General features: G+C 44.3%; 2 protein-coding genes across 2 annotated transcripts; both read left to right on the top strand.

The window, feature by feature from the left end:
- The first annotated feature begins 335 nt into the window (after nucleotides 1-335).
- On the top strand, nucleotides 336-5,581 carry LOC125952712 (polycomb protein Scm). The gene is made up of 3 exons (XM_049682369.1): nucleotides 336-2,927; nucleotides 3,003-3,646; nucleotides 3,716-5,581. The coding sequence occupies exons 1-3, from the start codon at nucleotides 557-559 to the stop codon at nucleotides 3,854-3,856; spliced, it is 3,156 nt and encodes a 1,051-aa protein (XP_049538326.1). The 5' UTR covers nucleotides 336-556; the 3' UTR covers nucleotides 3,857-5,581.
- A 325-nt stretch (nucleotides 5,582-5,906) lies between these two features.
- On the top strand, nucleotides 5,907-18,952 carry LOC125952721 (SLIT and NTRK-like protein 4). Its single transcript, XM_049682387.1, has 2 exons — nucleotides 5,907-6,717; nucleotides 16,602-18,952. Exon 2 carries the CDS (start codon nucleotides 16,602-16,604, stop codon nucleotides 17,802-17,804), a length of 1,203 nt encoding a protein of 400 aa, XP_049538344.1. The 5' UTR covers nucleotides 5,907-6,717; the 3' UTR covers nucleotides 17,805-18,952.
- Nucleotides 18,953-23,604: the final 4,652 nt, after the last annotated feature.

Here is a 23,604-nt window from a genome sequence, read left to right as displayed (position 1 = left end):
GCAGGTCGCTTAAGCGGTTGCATACCTTTCTGCGAATGGGGCAGAATGCGAAGAAAACCGGTTCAAAACCGATTGAAGAACGGTACACCGTAGCTCTAACCCTTTGTCCAGACGAAAATGAATTATTGCAAAATGTACCGTAAATGAAAATAGGGTGTAATTCATGAGCCGAAATGGATGGTAAACACAGAAATTACTACAATAAGTTATCAAAAATGAATGAAAGTCCAGTCGCGGGCGTATGGTGAATGGCTCCCTCGGAAACTGAACTCAACCTCGACAGGTATAAACGCGTCACTGTCAGCGTCGGTTCCTCGAAAAAATAAAAACCTTTTTCCCAGAAAACCGTGGAAATTTAACAACAAAACTCAACTTGCTTAAACAGTTTTTAAAACTCTTCAAATCGGCGGAGGTCAGGACGAATATCCGCGTCCCCTTTTCTGCGGGTAGTGATTCATCAGGGCCCTTGTAAAATCCCGCCTTCCGAAAGGCGCGCGTCATCCGCAAAATCCGCTCTCGGCGACGAATCTGCAATTCGCGGACGCGGCGCTCCAGAATGTCTTCGGGTGCTTCTGAAAAGGAAAAGAAGCGCACTTCACCTGCCGGGACCGAGGCAGAAGATGCCTCTTTAAGCACAACCAACGACAAAAGTGAAGGCGATTCGCGAAAAGAGGCTTCCTCCGCGAAAACGGAGTCGCGCGATAAAGAAGAGCAAACAAGCGAAGGAGGAGGGGGGAAAGATGGCCAAACCGCGGTTCCCCACAGCGGTAACGGCGACAGTTCCAGCTCAACGGCCGCTTCGTCACAAACCGCGGTAAGCTCGAGCACCACACAAAGCACCGGGAGCGCTTCACGGCGCTCTTCGAGTGGAACAACCGCGACGAGTGCTGGCACATCTACGACCCCAAGCAGCACCAGTAACGGCGGGAACACAAACAGCAGCGGTACGGCGGGTATTAGCAGTGGCAAAACGGCAAAACCATCCAACGACAAAGGTGCGGCCACTACGAACGGGGTACCGTATCCACCGTGTGCACTCTGTTGTGAAACGAAAAGTCCGCTCAACTACGTCCTACCGACGCAGAGCGGGAAAAAGGAGTTCTGTTCCGAGTTGTGCATCACCGAGTACCGGAAGGCGTCGAGCAAAGGTATCTGCATCCAGTGTGACAACGTGATCCGGGCAAACGCACCGAGACCCAACTTTTGCTCGACCTTCTGCCTGAAGAAGCACCAGCACAAGAATGGAATCCCTTGGATGTCTCCGGCCGATGTCTTGAAAGCGGCCGCCAACAATAATAACAGCAGCAATGAGAATAACAATAATAGCAACGGCAGTTCTAATGGGCGTCGAGCTGGCGGCTGTTCACCTGGCCGAAATGTGGACTCGTTGTTGGGTGTATCGGCGACAGGGACGCGGATCAGCCCGGTCACTACAACCCAAGCCGGACCGTTTCAGTACGAAAGTTTCCACGTGTTCGACTGGAAGGAGTATCTACGGGATTCTGGCAGCGTGCCTGCACCAGCGGAATGCTTCAAGCAGGCTCTGATTCCTCCGAAAAACGAGTTTAAAATAGGTATGAAGCTGGAAGCGCTTGATCCACGTAACACCACAGCAACCTGCATAGCGACGGTGGTTGGGGTGCTTGGATCGCGCTTACGGTTGCGGCTCGATGGAAGCGACAACAAGAATGACTTCTGGCGACTGGTGGACTCCACGGAAATCCACCCGATCGGTCACTGCGAGGAATCGGGCGAGATGTTGAAACCACCGCTCGGGTTCCGCTTGAACGCCAGCAGCTGGCCGACGTTTCTAGCAAAAACGCTTAACGGAGCGGTAATGGCCCCGAGTGACATCTTCGTACCGGAACCGCCGACCCCGAAGTGCAATCTGTTTCAGGTCGGCCAGAAGCTGGAGGCGGTCGATAAGAAGAACCCCCAGCTGATTTGCTGCGCCTCGGTGAACGAGGTGCGTGAGGATCAGATACACGTCACGTTCGATGGTTGGCGCGGTGCATTTGATTACTGGTGTCGGTATGATTCGAGGGACATCTTTCCGGTTGGATGGTGCGCCAAAAGTTGCCATCCCATGCAACCGCCCGGCCAAAAGAACAAGCTAGACGGAAGTGGGCATAGGTCGAAACAGAGTCGTACCTCGTTCGCAATGGTCAACGAACCGGACATGATGCAGCCAGCGATTCTAGTGACGGCACACTTCCACAGTCGATGCCGCGGAGGGCCTTACATTAACAGCACGAAGCTACCGTCCATGGTGACGGCACCGAACCATCAAACGCTGGCCAAACTCTGTCTACAGGAGGTATTGGCCGCTTCGCGCGATCACTCTCAGTTGTCGCCTCTGCTGTTCGGGCTGGAGGGAGATGTACATATCGTGACCGCAGCTGGTAAGAATTTTACCGTCAAAATTCCTCCTTACATCAAGCAAAAAGGTAATGCTGGCGTTTCGGAGTTTCTGGAAACGCTGTGCACTGCATGCCAAGCTTGTCCTCGGCTCATAACACTTGAAGCTGGGCCAGAGCAGTGTGACGATTGTATGATCTCACCTCCACTGAAGAGACCGATAAAAACTGAGCCTCGTGCTACAGCCGCGGCCAGTCCACCACCGAATTCTGCCTCGTCACCCAAAGCATCTGCCACGGATCGTTCGGTCGGTGATGATGACACCGAATCCACCCCGGTGCCAGCACGTGAAACGCGTAAGGAGTTAGGACCGCCTTCGCCAAAACGAAAAATGACGCGTAGAATGAGCGTGGCCTATGAACAGCACAAACACGAAATGAACATTATGTCGGCCCCTGCGGCCAAGGAGCAACGATCGACAACGACAAACTCGAAAACGTCCACCACGAGCACCATAAGCACTTCTAAATCATCAGGCAAATCAACGAAAAATAGATCCGATAGCTCAGGTAAGTGCACCAGACCAGACCAGTGAATTAGTATTACAGGGTTAGTTATTTAATTAATTCGGATTTCTTTTTCAGTGGTCACTATCACAAACAGCAACACCACGTCCACATCGAGCATAACAACGGCGAACCAGAGTGAAAGAAAAGCACAAACGGCACCGATCACAACTACGGCAGCCAGTTCATCATCTACCTTTACGGTACCTGCAACTAGTAACATCGAAATCAAGGTGGAACCAGAGCGTGTAAAGGTTGGAGCTCCTGTTATTGCTCCAGCGGCTATGACAATGCCGGCCACACCTGCGACGGTGCCGTATCATCACACCACACCATCAACTCCAGCTGTTTCCTTAATGACCACAACTGATACAACAACGTTGATTCCTGCCGCCGCTTGCTCACTCGGTCCGCCGGTAGCTCTCATACCAGTTGTTGCATCCTCTTCCTCGTCCTATCCAGCTGCTGCTACCGCTCCGACTGGACCACCACCTTCCTACGCAGCCAGCACGGCAGCGGCAACACAGTATCTTGGCGTTGGGATGCTGCATCCCCCCGTGCCACCAGTACAGGCACAAACGGTGGCCTACGTTCCGCAAACTACGGCCACTCCCCAGATGCCACGAGGACAGACAACAGATTGGTCGATCGAGGATGTCATACAGTTCATCGCCATACAGGATCCTTCGCTTGCCATCCATGCTGATCTATTTCGGAAACATGTAAGAGACGAATGTCGCTTCGTTCTGCTAGCAATAACTTTGCTGACTGTACTTCTTAACACTTTACAGGAAATCGACGGTAAGGCGCTCCTCTTGCTTAACAGTGACATGATGATGAAGTACATGGGACTGAAACTGGGGCCAGCATTGAAAATCTGCAATCTTGTTAGTCGTGTGAAAGGCCGGCGACATAGCGTTGCTTCGCTGTAACTCTACTGTTCGCTGATGTGTGCGCCACATGCTTGTACCTTGCTACTCGAGGATGTGAAAGAAAGGGGATTCCCCGTGAAATGAGGAATGGACTCATTTGGACGCATCTCGCAGGCGGATGCTTTTCCGGAGATGATCCTCTTTCCAAGCTTGTTCTTAAGTTCAGGTTAACAAATATTGTAAATAGCGACAAGACCTGATTCACGGCAATGACATTCGTCTGTCTAAGGGGTTGTAGGAAATTGATTTTTCAATTGATGTTACGTTTGACGTAAATTCAACTTTCTCAATACCTAGGGCTACGATTTACTCGCCTTTAGCTATTGGTGCACTACGGTTTGCTTGCATCTCTCTTCTTGACGTTCTACATTTGAATATAACCCAGTGGAGCAGTTTATCTGTTGCTTGGAAGTTAATTCTTTCTTTGGTCTCTGGTTCACGGAGCTATCTCCTCATGAATCACATAGTTTCTCTAGTTTCTATTTTTGTTGTTACGTTTTATGTAAAGATCAATTACAATAATTTCCATCCATCTCCACTATAAATTCCGTACCCAGAAAACGAAATATTAAATGTTGAATAATACCGTTTACAGCTGATCAAGCAACTGGATATGCTACCTAGCACAGCATTAACTAATCAAACCAAACACAATATTCAAACCCCACAGCCTATCAGTAGCAGATACCGATGAGAAGAGACGGAAAGCACAACAGAATCAAAAACAGTAAACAAAAACGCCATGGTAAATTTAATATAAAACCGCTTTCCAACATTACAACGATAAAAAAGGAATTAGGATTACCGCTGGAAAGACAGGACTTTCAACGACTTCTTCGTTATCTAATTTTCTCGCCATTATATTATACACCTACAAAGGCACCCATGAATAGTCATGTTTGTCTTAGATTTCGAATTCTATACCGTCTGTCTTTTGGTCAGTTGATTTTTATTTAAGGTACAGGGACACCTAGGTAGTCAGAATTGAAATGATTGTGAATTTCGAGTAATTATTAACGTAGAAGAATCACTTTCGGATATGATACACTCCTTTACACTCCTCTCACTAGCATCAACACCGAACACGTTATAAGTGCAAATAGAACTGTATATTAAAGAAACAACATGGCGAGATATCACACGAGCGAACGACGAAAGATGATCATCTATACCAAAAACAAGCAACATGAAACGGTATAAGCTGATGTCGGTTTAGTGAATTGAATGAAAAAAGGCGAACGATCGCAAATCGCAGAGTAGATATGAGACCGTTTCGTTCCGTCATCATTTGCCATGGGGAAATATTGATTTCTGATTCGATAATGGCCCTTTTCGCATAGAAAAACCGAGCTAGTGCTAGTGTAAAACAAGTTTAAGTATAGTTAAAAGATCATAGCCCCTTATCGTAGGACGCCAGACGACGATCAGGCGATCCGCCCCGCCGGACCTGTGCGGCCCATGTGCACTTTTGTGGAAAAGCAAGTACACATGTACGCACGCACGCATAGAGTACAAGTAGTATCGCGATCTAAATAGCAAACGTCATCGAGCGGCTTTCGCAGAATAGGAGAGGAAATATGAAATTCAGAAAGGGTGCACTGAAGAACAATGCACATGCACCGCCGCGTACACCACGTGCATAGGGCGCGCGGTCGAAACACATCCACTATCCTTAAGAACACTTTATACTTTGTGATAACTGTTCACCAATAAAACAACGTATGCATCGTAGCAAGCTTCGGTTATGCCATGTCGGCCTGTATTGCATGTGCACAATCGAGTAGCCCTGTGCTGACTCCTTAACAAAACAACAACGATAATCCATGATAACGCTTAATCTTATCTTATGGATATCGTCTGCTCTCACCGAGGAAAAGCATCATTAAAAAGAGCGGCGGGAAAATCATAGAATGATGAGAGAGTTTCACAGCATCATCCCCAAGTGGGGAGAGAGAGCGACATAAACTCGGATGAGCTGTGTTATGCTGTACAGCCGGGTCAACCCAATTGGGTGGCTCACTCTTTTTCGGCTGCTCGTTGCGGAAGGTTAGGTGTTTAGATGTTGGGCTGTTCTCGCGTGGCGTGCTGATGCTGTAGGCTAAACCGTGCCGCGCATTTCATAAAAGCGGCACATTGAAGAAGAAGACACGCTTCAGAGGTGAGCGTGAGAGTGCGTACGCGGGTGTGGTTGTTTGTGTGAAAGGCAGTGTGCGCCCGAGAAAAGGGGCACAAAAGTTATAGACACCCGTAGCAGCATACCTGTGCACACCTGTGGGGTACGTCATTTAAATGTGGATAAACTCTGTCTGCGCGGGTGCGTACTGCGTAAGATGTGCACTTTCTACTCGGGATTCTACTCGTACACCTTCCTACCCTTGAAGCACTGCGCGCAGCTGAGCTGAGCCTTGCTAAGCCCCGTACCGAAATGATGAAATACGGATTGTGCAACCTGCAGTAGAGTGTATGTTGTGTTTAAGCTTAACATCGAGCATCGAGAATCTACCGCCGACTGTTACTGTGAGACAATAGTGTGTGCACCCTGCATAAAAGGCAATGGTTGGTAATTCATGTATCAAAAAAATGCCCGTTAGCGACAGGGCATGTGACGTTGAACCAGCGAGTGTTAATCAACCCAACGCAGACACCGTTGTTTGCTGATCTCCAAAGCCATCATCGACGCCAGAGTCGTCATAGCAGCGGAAACCGCACCCTTCTTGTGGTGTTGGGCTACTTGGATTAAAATCAAACGAAAGACCGCATCGATCCGCCAACGGAACAAGAAAGAAACCCTACACCCTACGCAGCGTTCGAAGGAAGTTGTGTCCAACTCACGTACAAAGTTTGATCGCAGTTTACACAAGGTAAGAAGCATTTTTCTTTTCCGATCGTCCCTCCAGTTTCGCCGCTGTGAACTCATCAGCGCCTTAAATCTATAAAGGTCCTACGAACCCCATGAAGTTTTTTGCTGTGTATCACAAAATTCTATCAAAGCAACCAAAAATTTCCAACGTTATCGGAAATGTGATCTGCATCCGCTCCGTCATGCTCACACGTTTGTTTTCCATCTCTTTCCCTTACCTAGCCTTCCTGTGGTCGGTAGCGGACTTTGTCTGGCGTAGTCGATCAAGTTCTCGCGTCAAATTACGACTTTCAGGCCGTCTTGTGTTGGTGTTTTACCCCCTTTTTGGCTTGTTTTCTTCGGTCTTGATCTTCAGTTGACCAACGTGAGACGTTCGTGTGGCTCAGCTGAAGTGGGTCGTGGGCGAGCCGGTTCATAAAAAAGCACAAACGCGCAACCTGGCCCCATCGAGAGTTAACCGTTTTCGGAGGTGAGAAATCGCAAGCATCTCGTGTGTTCTTTCCTGGCGCTTTTTCCCTCGTACCTAGTGGACGACGTAACAATTTCCATCTTTTTAAAATGTTATTTGTATGCCCCTCAGCAGATTGTGTGTTGCCCGTTGAACTCAGTAGGTGGCATGAAATTTTCTTTTTAACAGTCATTATGCATCAAATGAACCCATGTTACCCTGACGACCCCACTTGGTTCTCTCTTTTTTCGTAGCGGCAGCTTCCACTGACTAGCCGATTGTGGCTGTAAGTGTGCCAACCGCAGTGTGTGGTGACAGTTTATGCTTAGCGCATGCCTTATTATGCTGCGAACGGTTTATTTATTCTAGCATGCATGGGCGACATGGCCGCACGAAGGAGGATAGAGCATGTACTGCAACTGCAACGCAGCTGCTACAGACAGCGGCTGCTATCTCATCAACCACGAGCCCTTTCTGCATATGGTGATGTATGTCAAACCTGAATCGTGGTGATCGTCGAAATGAAAAGAAGCCCCAAGAAGTAAGGAAAAGCAAAGCAACCCAACCAGCCAGGCAGCCAGCTAGCGCTGCGCTTGCATCGTTGCCGATCGCCAAATTGGATGATCGTAGCAGCCATTTCGACATGTGCGCGATGAATGTTTCCAATTTACAGTGCGAATCTTTCGGCCACGTCTCTCTTGTTCCAATCTTCGCTAGAACGTCCAGAACGGTGATTGCACACATGTTGCATCTATAAAACGATAAAACCATCTTGAGCATGTATCGTAAACGCCTGGAAACCATGCGTCGGTCAGGTTGGATATAATAAAACAATATAATCGGATTTTACAAAAAAAACGAATGCGAAAAAAAGTTGGAGATTCCAGGAATTTCTCTGTTTTACTCCGCTTTTTTGTGGTAACATCATTTGCTGACCACAATCAATCAATCGCACATTAAAAGCATATGCAAATATACCTTCTCATACTAATCCATCCATCGTGATCAACTGCAAACACTCACCGGCGAATGATTGATTATGCACTATTGTCCTGTCTATGGAGTGGCGTTGGCATTTGACCCATCGGGCGCAATGATGCGAATCGATTCTATTTGCACGCGCTCGTGTATGCATAATTCTTGTTAATGTCCGAGGGTCCGACAAACGAGCACCGAAACCGGTGAAACCGATGAAAAAAAATCAAAATCTTCTACTACGCTCACCGGCCTATGTTTTATGTTTTTCGAACACTAAAACCGGGGAGTTGCCTAAAAATAGGTTCCGAGCCGGCAGAGCACCGGCATGGCACACGTAACACGTGAGTGAGTTTATGTGTTGTTGCATCGATGCCGTTGTCGCTTGCACTTCATTACCATTATCAGCATTAGCCGGTGCAGTGACAGTGAGTCAGATGCAGATGTGTCGCTTCCTCGGACGAGAGTCAGGCCACGCGCAATCAGGCTAATTCAAGTGCTGGAGGCTTGAAGCCATGCATATCTGTCCAATTAGCGCGTTGCGGATGATCAGTTCTAGCACAAAGCTGTTAACATCATTCCCCGTCCCCACCAAGTGAAGGCGTGTGAAGGTGCAGAATTGGTGGCAGAACTTTGCCATGGTAGGTGGTCGGAACGCCTTTCCTCCAATGTCATGTGCTTCGGCAGACATTTTCCCGGTGGGAAAATTTGCTTTTCGAAACTCGACAAATGACTCCTGGTTGGTCTCCACTGACTCTTGGAGTCCTTGTATCCCTTCTCGTTCCAGCGTTGTTTCCGTTTCCCATTCTGCCATGAGCACTTTGTGTTTGTTCTCATGCAAATGCACAGAACCAGTCGACCGCACGAATGGAGAGCAGCATCGAACGCTCGATGGACAACATTTTCCCACGACGGGGCGTGCGTTGTCTTCGTTGTTTCTTTTCTTGTTTTGAACGCGTTTGTTTGGGAAACGATTGGAGATGGATCCGAAAACGCACACCAATTATGGTTCGGTTCGATGGTTTGTGAAAATATTGTTCTGCATTCTGTCGTTGTCGGTGACTGTTAGTGTTATGTTTCACAAAGACGAAACCAGAGACATATGATAATCATTTCGGGTGAATTGATTGTTGGATTCGAACACCGTTTACCACTTTTGCGCTCGCTTTCAATTCACAGAAGCTCATAAGGGCATCCATTGATGTGCGCAATGTGATAGTATGCTCTGTGCTTTGTTGTTTACCGAGCAGTTTCATTGCCTTTAATTGAATGAACAGAAGTGCAATAGGTCATATGTACTTCATATTCGAGGATCAAAAGTGGAACAACAACAGGAAAAGCAGACACTTTTATCTGTTGAGGAGATGATTGCATTCCCTTTGAGCTTAAAGACTCGTTCCTGTTATCATCTGCCGGCTGCTGACCAACATTAAATTTATTGTCTTTTGAATAACTCATAAGCGCCACTGGCATCACGGATGTGCAGACATGAAAATTCCACCCAGATCATCCAACAGAACGCAAGCTTATGCCTGCACTGAACGGTGAGTGTTGGCCACTTTCAACATGATTGCAGGAGAGCATTTTGCCGGCTGTCCGGGGCTGCAATGAAAACATAATCTTTGTATGTTCGGTTGGCATGTACAGGCGAATGAATAAATCACTTAAATCTCAGCCGGTAGATCCGCCGGTGAAACGATAGCCTGGCGTAGACCTTGTTGAGCGTGCTCTTGTCTTGCAATCCTGAGGAGAAGCATTTGTTAATTCGCATCTATTTTCCCACCGCAGCCGATTTCAACGGACTCTGGTGGTGTGCCTTCTGAGCATTGGCCACTCGCTCGTCAACACCTTCCAATCCTGCCACAAACCAGCTCTTCGCGTGTCTTGGATTTGGAATTAATTTTCTCTACAAAATTCAATTATAATCCCAAAAGGAGCTGTGTGCAACATAGCATAAGGCGCTCCTCCTCCCACCCATACCATAAGCGGGCACCGTTAGGTTGAGATTTACTTCCGGACGTTTGCCATTACGGTTCAAACCACACAAGCGAGAGCAGCTGATGAAGGGCATTGTGTCGGAAATGAGCACGCGAGCCCCCAAAGCCCTTTGCAGAAGAGCCTTGCGGCGCTATTCAACGAACGTAGGCCCCTTGAGCTCACTCAGAGAGAGAAAGAGAGAGAGCACGCTCCCTGCGCTTTTCCAGGCGCACTGCTTCACTGGATCATAAAAGGGCTGTGGAACAGGATGTAGGATGTACGTGGCGGCTAAGCGGTTAAGCGGCGTACTTCACAGTCGTAGAGAAATCAGGTTCAAAGTGTTTGTAGTTAGCCATTCCGCAAATCCCGTTTCTTTTGATCCCCTTTCGATGAGTGCCAGTGAAGGACTAGTTCTGAAAGCGTTAGCCATATATTGACACAAAGAAAAACAGCAATTCGTTAATGCGATGTAATCACTGAGCTCCGACCATTAATTAAGGTAGTTTTCTTTTTTCTTTCGTTTGGAATTTTGAAAATTTGTGACTCTTTTCTGAGACGAGATGGTACTGAATACAAAAAAATTGATTCCCTTTAACTGAAAATATAATTTGAAAATTTAAATAACTCTTTAAATATTATAATACAGGTAAAAAATATATCTGAACATTTTTAAAGTCAATAGTGAACCGAAGCATTTTAAATTCTACATACTTTATCTGTACAATATGTATTAGACACAGATTTTAGCTGTATTTTTATAGCTAGTATCCCTCAAACTACGGCCAAATATTCTTGAAAATGTGCAGTTTTATATTAAGTGCAAACAAAAAAATAAAGTATAAGACAAAACATTTAAAAAATCGTTAAACTGAGCCTGGTTTTGACCTCGAATTAACGTAAGCCCCCACAAGCAGTAAGGCTACGGACACGCATGAAAGTATTCAATGGTGTAAAGTCAACTGGAGCAAGGAAACGGATGGAAAGGATGTTTATTTGACTAAATTCCTGAACAAGACTCGACATCTCTTGAGGCGCTCTCGTCTCTAGGAACGGAAAACACACATGCACGTCAGCATTTTAATTGTTATTCTTCCAGACGGACAATTAACATCAAACAAGTGCCAGGCAAACGACCAAACGGACACACATGCGCATAGTGGCACTACCTTGCGGTGTGGTGATCATTTTTTATTATTTCACTTTGAACAATGCCCAGAATTTGGTGATGTGGATAATCTAACAATTTTTCTTATTATATTTTCATAATAAGAAAAAAATGTTTTGTCAGTTGTTGACTCTCAGTTGTTTCCATTTCTCATTCAAACAAAATAGTATTTTCGAAGTATGCAAACGTTCTGATTTATGCTTAAAGCTTGCTTCTTTCGTTGCCCCTTTCTTGATTTCTTAACAGCATAACCTCGCCAAAGTGGGAGAAGAACTCACCGCATATTTCGTCTCGGGTCATTACCCATTCGTCACCCCCATTCGTCAGGTCAGAAGCCGTCAACAACGGGCACACGAGTCGGGGTGTTTGCAATGCAAATGAATAGAAGCTTTATTCATCCGGAGGGCGACCACCTGGAAGGCGGTGTAAAATTTGTCGTCACGGGTCAAATCATGTCTGCAAAGTAGTAATAAGCATATTTCACTGACACACACACACACACACAACGAAGAGCGGAGTTTCCTGATTTCTCTGGTGATAATTTTGAAACTTGACGAAAAGCGAGCTCCATTCGAAATGATTAATTTGATTTCATAACCATTCCATCATGTCGATCTTGAGTTGTACAAGAAAGGAAACCTCTTGGACAAATTTCAGTTTAACTGTTTTCCCACAAAGCGTTCCATTTCAAAACTAGCTAGTACATAGAGCAACAGACGGTCTAGATTATCATCGTTTCGGCACGGAGCACAGTTCCACCTCTCTCTCGCTCTCTCTCTCTCTCTCTCTCCGTTGTTCTCCGTCTTCATGTTAATCTATCTAATTTCCGTTCCGTAAAATTTCCGACCGGTAATTTCGTGACAAACGAACGAGCACGTTTGGTTGCCGACACGACAGAGTTTCTATTCCTGGTGTTCCCTCTTCCCCCGGGGGGGGGGGGGGGGGGGGGGGGGGGTTCCAAAGGGTGTGTGACATTTGGTGAGGGTTTTGTTTTTTGTTTTCTTTCCCTTCCATTGAAGCTGGGTGGGGGTGAAATTGAAGGTTCAACACGAGTCAGGACGGGTTTGTGTCGAATGTGTCAAGTCGAAAGCTTAATGAAACCACAGAGGCAAGACAGAGGTTCTAGCCACTAGAACCCTGCTGGTATACTTCTGGTGCCGAAAGTTGGGTTTGAATATTTTTGCTAATAAAAAAGGGAAAAATTATGCGGAGATCACAGTCGTGATGCCTTATGCCGCATTTCTTTTTTTCTTTTCTTTTTTTTTGTACAAATTACCAGGCGCCTCCATTCTCGTGGGTCTAACGTTTGCTTCGGTTTCACATTCTTTTCCTTTTTTCCGGTCCGGTATACGGCATACCTTCTTTGCTCTTTGCGGTTGTTTCACAAATAAACTCCCTTTGAAAGCTTTGCTCATCGAGAGCAGCTTCTTTTCAATGGCACTTTCTTGCACCAAACCAGAGACCTTAATGCAACGTGGAAGGAAGTGGTCTTTCAGGAAGAAATAAAGCATCCAGCAACAGAACAGCAATGGAATTCTTTGAGCTTCACCAAGCAACCACAAAGTCCGACCGAAGCCGCGTGCGCATCTCATAAGACGCGAGCGTTAGGCCGTTAAGATTCTTTTGTTGAAACAGAATCTGGCTCGCCATTTGAGCGAATGCACTCCGAGACATCCCGAAAATCACGGCTCGCTTTCAAACCCGACGATGGTCGGGCGCCTTGTTCTCTTCATTTACATTTTGTGTAGTTTGCATTGCTAAATATCCCCGGACCTGAGACCGGCGCGTAGTTTGGTACAATCCTTTGGATGGTGCCTTCCAGTGGCCCTTCCTTTTCGAGAGCCTCCTCCTCCGTCCTGAATTTCTAAAGGCGTACTGTTTCGCTTTTAATTGCTGGCGCACATGGCACTGGTGGAACGACCGGGCAGAAGCCGGAACATCCGGAAGCAACAGAGGCCACCACTACATTACGTTCCTCTCTCGTGGGGGATCCACTCCGGCTACGGTGAGGTCGGAATGGTCGGAACCGAACACTAGGCGCAACACTAGCGCACAGCAGCGCATAACCCGCAAACCAAGAGGATTCTGCTTCCGTGGATCCGGCATTGTTTTCCGGTTTTCATTAAACTTTCAACGGAACCCAGACGTGCAGCACCGGGGTCGGTACACCCTTCTCCATCGCGCCATTTGCCATCCATCGAGTTTAATCCTAGCCGTCACCCCCCACTCCCCCTCCGGTACTGCGATGGGTGTAAATCCGTTCCCCAAACCCAAAACAACACCTTCTCCTTCTCTGCTCCTTCTTCTTCTTCATCTTCATTCACTTCCGTGGCCATAGTGGAACCACATGATGATGGTGTCTCGTTAGGGACCTGCCAGCTATGTGCTGGCCATCATCATACGCCACGCAGCATGATGATTCAGCTGAATTGCTTAGTTATTCAGTTTCAGGAAACTTTTTGTTGATACTCTATTGTTTGATAGTTCCTGAAAGCCTTACAGTCTTAGGCATGGCCACTTGCGACAATCCGATGAATGACTATACGAAACCAGATTGTCGGATAATGACATTTATGGCCGTGCTAAGTGATGTTTAAGATGTGCAACAGCGGATTGTCTAGTAAATTGCCCGACAAAAAGTCCCATCTGATGCTCAAACTTTCATTAGAGTTGCATTAAATGTGTTGTAAATATTTTTAAAGTATTAGCATAATGGCGAACATGAAAGAAAGGCGACTCCACTTTCGGGCGACCCATCAAAACAATGACTACCGCACGTACGCCCCTCCTTCGCTAGTGTGTTGCGTAGGGGGTTGAAGTTTAAAAACAAAAACGCCCTTCGCCCACCACCCCCACATTACTGTTCTTGTCCTGGTCGATGGAAGATAAACTTATAACAGCCTACAAACATGAGAAACCACGCACCAAGTCAAACGCCAAATGCAAATGCCTTCTGGGATGGAGAGAGTGAACCCTTCTTTGCTAACCAGAAGGGTAAGCCATCGCCTTTCAAGGCCAGTGCACCAAAGCGTCCCGTTTAGTAACGGGACGGACAAAATGGTGTTGGGAATTTTATTGTAAAATATATAGGATACTTAAAATCATTATAACCATTCTATTTTAACATGATCGTTCCTTAGGAACTACAGCTCTATACAGTGTTTCATATTTTTTATAAATATATTTCTTCATCAAACAGGCATTGCAAACAAAATTGATCGTGTGTTGTTGTAAACTTTTTTATTTACTTTGTTTTTCGAACAATGCACTGAATAAAGTAGGTTTATTTGGTGAACCTTTTAGTTTTTTTTGTTTTTTTTGTGAATGCTATACGTGCTTGTTGTTGTTCTTGCTGGCACATGGAAAACCGTCGAAAATCGCATCAAGCGTTAAATGGCCCACTACGGGCGTCTGATACATCCCATTACGGGAAGGGTGAAGCATTTTTGGGGGGTGAATATGAAACTTCGATGACGACCAAGGCAAGGCTTCCCAAACCTAAACAACCCACCAGCTCGGTGTTAGCAGCTGTGCTCGCTTGAACCTTCACTTCGTGCTGGGACACACTCGCCCCGAGTTGCGGAGTTGCCCCGTCACAAACCCTTCGACCTCCTCGACCCATACGATTTAGCGTTTTGTTGGTTCGGATAATCTTCAGTCTTTCAAAGATGCATGAGCTTGCACATCATCAAAGTAGGCGGAGACACAATGGTGACTACGTTTTCTGCAAAACCGACATCTACCGACGTCATTAAGGTCGCCTCCTCTTGAGCAGTAGCTGGGTGAGTAAAAATGGTTTCACTGAGCACCAGCGCTGAGCGTTATTTGTGCTCTCCGTCACGGAATTTTGCCAATTAAACTTCTCAGATATATACTTTAATAAACTTAACCCCGGAGGCGACACACACTGTTCGGGTCGCTGTTTCGACCTCTGTTTTCTCTGATTGAACTCACTTTCAATCCACCGACCGAGGCTGGCATAACTGGAGGCCGGAGCGCTATGTTAGGAGAACCCCGGAGCTACGTTCTTCTCGTATTTCCATCATCACTGTCACCCGGCACCGTCACAGAAGCAAGGCTTAGACCGTATCGCCCTAATGGAAAGGATTGTTTGCCGCACATCTCGTGCTGTCAGGTGGCTTCCTTTCTGTGGCCTTACCTTGGATTGTTTTATAACTCATCTAGTGCCGTAGAAACGCCGCACCACCGCATGATTGACCGGAAACGAGGATCATCCACTCCAGGGAGAACGTCTCCTCCCCCCCCACCCCCGCTCACTTTCCCCACATGGAGTCTGCTGGATTGAGATATTGTTACTTTAATTAACCCTGCCCTTGCGCTACCGTAATGGTTGGCCACATACTGGTCCACTCATATGCGCTCTGGAACACGATTACGGGTTCATCCGGTATAATTAAAAACCGAGCAATCCGGCCAGAAGAGAATTTCAATCCGGGCGTGAAAGCCTTAACCACCACCACCCCCACCAGCAACAGCAGCAGCAACGTGCGCTCCTTCCCCAAACACGATCAGCACCGAAACACGAATTGCGAATAAATTATTCCCTTTCTCCCAGTGCCAGGGCAGATGTTTTATGATGTGCTCGGAAGCCACGAGACGAGATCGGATCCGGCTTCTAAGAAACGGCAAATGGTTGGAAAATTTGTTCGAAACGTCGAGCCGGGCTCGAAAGGTTTGAAAGTTTCTCGCACACGGACACCGGGAACGGACGTTTGATATGGGATCAAAAATTCATTAACGGCTGCAGGGACTATTGAGTGCCTCGCTTAGGCCTAGTCTGGTAGACCGCAGAGCATTTATTGTACCCAAGGTGCGGTTCCGTGACGTTGATGGCAGGTGGCAGCGGCAGCAGCAGTAGCGTATCTGCTAGTGAGTGATAATTCATGCGGTTCGTTCCGTCGCTTATGCGGAACATTGAAGGGAGGCCACCTGGTTAGAATCGATTGCTGACCTGTTTTGCATGATTCTAAATGAAATCGATGGACGCGCGATGGTTGTCTGTATTAATTATTGTGGATTGAAAAGCCATTTTGAAGATTGGTAAACCAAGTATTGCAGCTGCACCTGAACAAGAACAACACAGAACAGTGAAATGATTTTTTTTCTCAAGCACAGGCTACTTGGCTAACAATTACTTATCCCAGTAACCAAAATCGCGGGTCACATTTCCAATATCATCGATAAAAGTAAACGATCCTTGAGTATTGCAAAAACCATTCGTGGATGATTGTAATAATCCTCATCTACGGATCCTATTGCTCAGCAAGTGCTAATTTCGTTTCGTTTTCTATTTCCACAGATGGCGAACCTGGGAGGAATAAATTTGTTGGCACTGTTTCTTGCTATTCTCGCGACATGGACCCTAGCGGACGATTGTGGACGAGAGTTTCGGGGAAAGTGTGACTGTGGGATGCGCATGTACAACTACCGCCCTCAGTACGTGGTAAACTGCACCGACACGGGATTCCGGGACACGCTAGTGCTGGAGCATCTGCCAGCACAAACGGAGGTTGTCATCTTCAACGGTAATAAGGTGGAAGAGCTGCCATGGAACGTTTTCGGAGCCCTGAACAATCTCGTGAACCTCACGATCGTCGACATGAGCAACAATCACATCCGTGAGATCCGAGGCAAATCGTATCATCACGTGCCAAACGTACGCCGCCTCATCCTGAACCACAACAACCTAAGCATCTCGCGGTACGACGACGAGGAGTACAACCATCACCATCCGCGCGTCTTCTCTAACTTCATCAATCTACAGGAGCTCCATCTAACGAATGCGTTTGCCGATAACACGTCTGCCGAGTTGTCGGCCGATTTGCACGACATTTTCGTTAACAGTAATCTCACTAAGCTGGTCAAGCTACATCTGGAGCAGAACGAGATCTCACGGTTCAATGATAGAGCCGTCTTCTGTGATCTACCGTCCCTGCTTGATCTACACCTCGGCGATAATCTGCTAACGGAGCTCAATTTCAATCTAAGCTGCATGCCGCGGCTTCGCTTTCTCGATCTTGAGCGTAATCGCTTTGAGGCGGTTCGGCCGGCGGATCTCGCACTGCTCGATGATGTCCAGAAACAACCAGGACGCATCACACCACTCACCGTGGACTTTACGTACAATCCGTTCGTGTGCGATTGTAGCATCTTCCCGCTGTACGAGTGGCTTGATCGGACGAATGTTACCGTGCGCAATCCGGAAGGATTGGTTTGTTTTCGCAACCGGCAGGTTCGGGAACCGATTCTTAAGCTCAACGTTGGCAAATGCCGAAAGTTCAAAACGGCCGATGGTTCTGGGTCCACCGCAGACAGTCACACGACCACGCTCATCTTTGTGCTCATCTGCTTGAGCTGTGTGCTCGCTGCCCTCGTAGCTGGTTTGCTGTACGTCAGTAAGGACAAGCTTAAGGCGCTCCTAACGCCCGTCGTTGATTCCGTTTCTAAGAAAGTCCACTACACGACGATCAAGGACGAGGAAGCCCCGGAGCAGTACGTGTGATGCAACGCACGAGTTGACGAGTTGCACTACGGTATCAGACCACCGCGGCATGTCGTTCGAGTTTAAGCTTCGTTTCCCTCAACTGAAGGATGAGGCATGCCCTATTAAATGCAAGTAAAGCAAGTCATCCCGTTCCAACAGAAGAAATTGTTTCATTTCCGTTAATAGCTGAGAGGTTTAACAAGCTAACAATTAGTACTGTTATCAGAAACGACATTCGAGAGATGGGCGAGCTCGAAGATAAGATGCTACAGAGTTCTAGCTGTGCATTGAACGAAATAGATTCTAACCAGTCAGAATGAACAAAATATTATAAGAAAAAGTGTATTCTTATAAGCAAACCCATAAGAAAAATGAAAAAGACAGGGAGAACGAGAGAGAAATTCGAAGAAGAGACGAATCATTAGTTTTATGAAATATGAGCAAACAATACGAGCGGTGGCGATCGAAAAGGGCAACATATATAACCTGTGATTACCTTTAATTATCCTAGCTTAGTCTCTTCACAGATGATTGGTTCAAATTGGAATCATAATTACCAAAATTTTAGAACGAAAAACAAATGTCCAAAATTCTGTTACTTATGTGTGACTAAGCAGATTAACGGCTTTAAGAGTCCTGTTCGTCCAACCAATCTGGGGGTTTTACACGGTTTGAACCATCTAAATCTAAACTAAATCAATCTAAATTGAAAATAACAGGCGAAAGATAGAAAGATCGAAACTAATCAGTTACATTTTCGCTTGCTTTCCTTTCCTATTTCCCTTGTCCTACCTTATGTGTATCATTGGCGTCTTTGGGAAGCAGCACCTTCATTCAATGAACTGCTTCTTCTAAGTAGTAAGACTTCAGATAGTTTGTTGTTAGCGAGAGCGAAGGTGGTTGAAGGAATGGTGGATAAATAGAAAATGCATCTAACGATGAGCATAGTAACAAGGATAACAAATCAAGTCAGTATGCCAAGAACGAAGAGTACGTTAATCGGATGTACAGAGCAGACACGCGAAAGGCAAGTAAGGCATTCGATTATCGTAACAAGTATGCGGCCCAAATGCAAGGTTAAAATGTTGGTCTAATGTTTAAGTAGCTAATTGTAAGGAAGCTAGGCAAGTGAACTTTTATGGTAAATAAAAAAAGCGAAACACTAATCAAACAAACCTTGAGTTAGTTTTATTTCTTGTTTTTACCAGCGACAGCGGAAAACGTTCTCAGTACTGAAATTTTCTCAGCATCGTAGTAACTATCGCCGTTGAAAAAACTATCGCCAATTTTATCGAGCCAGATTCCAGGGGAAGGAGAAATAGCAATTATGTATCGATGCGAAACAAAAAATTATTTCTTTACAGTGCAGTGTTGCACAAGTGAGTACAAAAACACGATGATTGATTGATTTACAAAATATTTTATTAAAGACATGATCCATTGTAAGTCATTCCTTCAACAAGAAAAAGAATTTTCGTTTAATGGGGCTCATTATCTATTGCTGGGTAAAAAGCGCATACAATGCTTTGATTTGGAATTGGTTTTTGAGACACGGCATTTCATTTAAAGTCTAGTGAAGTTCATTAATCCGAACAATATACCTTAACTATCTATCCAATGTTGCTGATTTGCTTTGAATCAATCACATGGTGGAATGGCTTTTTGCTTAATGTTCGAATATTTGCATATTCTAAAAGTTTATGAGTTCAAAAGATAATTCAATCTCGTTTAATACAATGTCATACCAACACGTCCTCATAGCCCAAGGTATAAGTGGATGTCGAAGCTAACGAAGGTAACGATACAGAGGAATCCCTTTTTATATTCAAAATGTCCGTTTTTGTCTGAGTTAATGTAAGGATCCCCTTTGGTTTGGTTATTTCGAGTCAAAAACAGGGTTATTTTTGACGATTTTTAGTGAAAACTCTCCACTCCACTTTTCCACTTAATTTTTTCAAGTGAATGTCACATTAAACTACAACTTTTCAAGAATATTTAGTTCTATTTTGGGGAAGATTTGATCAAAACTATGTACATGCCATCCAATCTAGAAAGGCAAGTTTGCAAAAATGTACTTTTTGCGGTGCCCATCGTAGCCACGTGCCGGGTCATAAGAAACACACAAATGAATATTCTTTTGTTAGATTATAAGTTTATCCAGGTAGCCCCGTCGAGTTTTTGTTAAATTTCCCATTTTTCGATTTTTGGCAGATTTTTTAAGTTGAAAAAATGATGCTTTTTTCAATGTTGCCTCAAAAAACGAGCTTTACATAATTCAAAAAAATATTTAAAAAAAAAGTATCAACAATTTTCATAAAAACTCGACGGGTCTACCTGGCAAATAGTGTACTGATTATGTGTTCAAAATTTCAAATCGATCGGTCCAGTAGTTTTCATGCTACGATGGGCACCGACTTTGAAAACGCAGGTTTTGGGAATCGCGATTCAAAGTTGCGAGATGGTTTGAGCCTTGTATGAAGCTCTGTTTTTCAAAAATCAATAGCTTTGTCAGTTTTGCTTCGATTGATTCCAAAGTTTTACACTGAAGAATCTCAATGAGTAAACTGAGGCTTACTGATTGATGACACGGATGTAGAAGGTAGCGAAGTTGTCAGAATGTCAAATTATTATCAGAAATTCGAGTCGCTGATTATGCCCTCCTTATAATTCTTTTTGCTTGAATAACAAGCGATAATGAACATCTAAACGATGTTGCATAGGAGAAGACGAAAGCAAAATGTGTGAGACAAAAAAGATAGAAAATACAATCAAAATAAACAGAAAAAAAGGATATAAATTTAAATGTATGAAAGAAAAACACATCATAAAAATAGAATTGTGGAGAAAACACGAGGATATCAGCGCTTCGCGTACCAGTTGTTACTTTTGCAATAGTAACAACTGCCAAAAAGAAAGCATATACAATAGCAACACGTAAGAAATAGTATAAACACTGAACTACTGCAAATGTAATCAGTGTTTAATATAAATGATAATAGTTAATCAAGATCCTTGGGGAGAAGATCACGAAGGTAATGACCCTTGCAATAGCAGTTACTATTTATGCAAAAGTAGCATGTTCCACGCACCAACGTCAACCGTTAGGGGTGGAAGTAAAGCTTCTTATCGATAAACATGACACCACCATCCATAAACCGATCCATAGAACCATACGTTAACGATAATCTTGAATCATCAAATCAGTATCGGCAACGGAATAAAACGTCTACTCACATGTATACGTTGGCAGTAAATACTATTAGCGGCAGGCAAAAAAATAAGAAAGGTACAAAGCCTCATGCTTTGTTGCAGAGATAAGTTTCAGTTCAATCATGAAGAACCAAATGAGAATCAACAGCTAAATTGGGTTGCATGTAAAAAAAAACTCAGACAATGTGTTTGTCTGGTCCGCCCCTATATGTTACACATTTATCAGAGATTCGAAAAGGTCAGCAAAAGTGAGAATAATAATAGAAATCAAAAGAAGGAGGTTTATAAAAAGTACAACCAAAAAAAAAACAAATAAATCATAAAAATATAATAGCAGAGAAAACACGAGGTATCATTCCTTCGCGTACCAGTTGCATTTTGTATAAAATAAACAACTGCAAACATGAAAGCATAAACTATGATCACACAAAGATGTTAGTAGAGAAACTGAACAGCTGCAAATGTGGTCAAGGTTTAATATAATAGAGCATAATCGAAAACGAATCTTGTGGAGAAGATCGCGAAGGTAATATGCCGTTTTGTTGCATCAGATTGTTGAAGCAACGATGCAATTAAGTGAGTCTGGCGAAACAACATGAGAAGTTGCTCATGGTCAACATGGTCCCAATAGTTGCTGATTATTGTAGGCGAAAGTTGCTTTTCATCGCTAGAGAATGATGTTGAGAAATTTGAAAAGCTTGCAATTATATATCGAGTGTATGTCACTATAATCCGATAACATACTGACACCAATGCCATAATTAGAAATGCAATAAAATGCATATACAATGATAAGGATAATGATGATGATGATGATGATGATGATGATGAAAGAGCCGCCGAGTAACAAACATCAAGCATCAAAGTAACTATCATTACTAGAGGGTGAAGGTAAGGAATATGACAAGCTAATACTTGCAAGTGGAAAACACAGATTGATCTGTTTCAAACTGTGAAATTCAAGCTGCGATAACTCGGACCAATGCCATCATTAGAAATGCAATAAGATGCAATAATATAAATAATGACGATGCTGTTGGACGAGTGGATAAGTAATAGCAGAAATTCGAGTGGTTGAATCTGTCCATAGGAAAAAGATGATTTATAATCCAAAAAGCTAACTCTAGCAGAGAACAAAATGCTAGTAATACCAATCATAGAAATAGAGATAGGCACATGAAGCTCTATATGTGGACATTGTATTCGAGATTCTTTAGTTTGGAAATGGTAAACAAGAAACAAAGGAAAACTCCAAATTTTCATTTAAAGACAATCAAGCAACAAGCTATTCCATTGCGATAATAATTCTCGGCAACAGTACCAGCAGTGGTATAGAGGACTAAGTCATGCAAAATGTTTGATGTAAGCGCTTAAATTTGACCGAGACATAAAATATGCCTCCCAGAGACCCTTTAACAGTATCGCATAACCATAACTAATATAAGAAATAATTTCTGCAAGGAACGTTGATTGATGGTGGTTGCGTTGGCGAAGTATTTGATTGCAGTATAGGTATCATGGAACACATACGTTGAATCGTTGATTGAAGATTGAAATTCGGAAATGTTGACTATCTTGATTCACTGGAAAGGCTGGCCTAATTTTGGAAATCAGTCTATTCATCAGTACCAAACACCTGCGATGGATCTAAAATAAATGTTTCCAGTATGTATTTGTATTCTTTCGGAATATAATATTTTGACTTACTTTCAACTGCATTTTCGATGATCTTGACGGTAACTTTATAACAGTTTGGACGAATTGTAACATTGTAACTCATATGGGATCTGCTAAAAGAAAACAGAAAAGCCATATAAATAAATGAACGAATGCGAAAAAAACCTAAAACAAATCGAAACAGGAAAAATTCTAACTCATCGTACCGTGCTAACCATAGCACAAGAAAAGTATTAACTAAATGCACTTACATTGTTCAAAGTCTCTCGCAAGCCAAAATGAACATGATGTTCAATTGCTTTTGTCGTATAGTAAGGATTGCGTTGTGGATCTATTTTAATCTAGTCATCTACAACCACATTTTTTAATTACACATCACGAGAATAAAAGATGAAAGAATAAACTTTACTTACGAATGTCATTGTCACGCGGAATGTCTGGTGCGTCCTGCGGCGGCTAGGGTATGGCTAGGGTATGTATAGTTCGATGAAATATCGAAGAGCTTAGTACACCATCCCTCCAGTGTCACTGTCCGAGCTAGATCGCTTTTGGGATTAAGGAAAACACACAAACAATAATCATCGGAATTTATAATCTGTTGAGGACGTGGGCGTTGGCACGCATCCGCCATTTTGTGTGACGTCACTACATAGGTACAGTATCTTCAAATCAAATTTTCTACACTATTTATTTGCTAAACTGTACTGTTTATAATAATTTTAAATTTCGGCTAGGGAAACTGTCGATTTCTATTCTGTATTTTTCGCACGAACTCTGTTAGTAGACTCAACACGTACACGAACTTACCGTGGATGAGGTTTGCGTATGATCCAGCAGGAGCAGGAGCAATGATGATCACTACACTTCAATTTTCCCTGCACAACACAATTTGTTGATTGCTAGTTGAACACTTCAAAACTGATGATCATAT

Source organism: Anopheles darlingi, chromosome 2 (genome assembly GCF_943734745.1).
Source record: "Anopheles darlingi chromosome 2, idAnoDarlMG_H_01, whole genome shotgun sequence".
NCBI lineage: Eukaryota > Metazoa > Arthropoda > Insecta > Diptera > Culicidae > Anopheles > Anopheles darlingi.
Note: the sequence above shows the minus strand (reverse complement) of the source record. Positions and strands in the feature narration are given on the sequence as shown.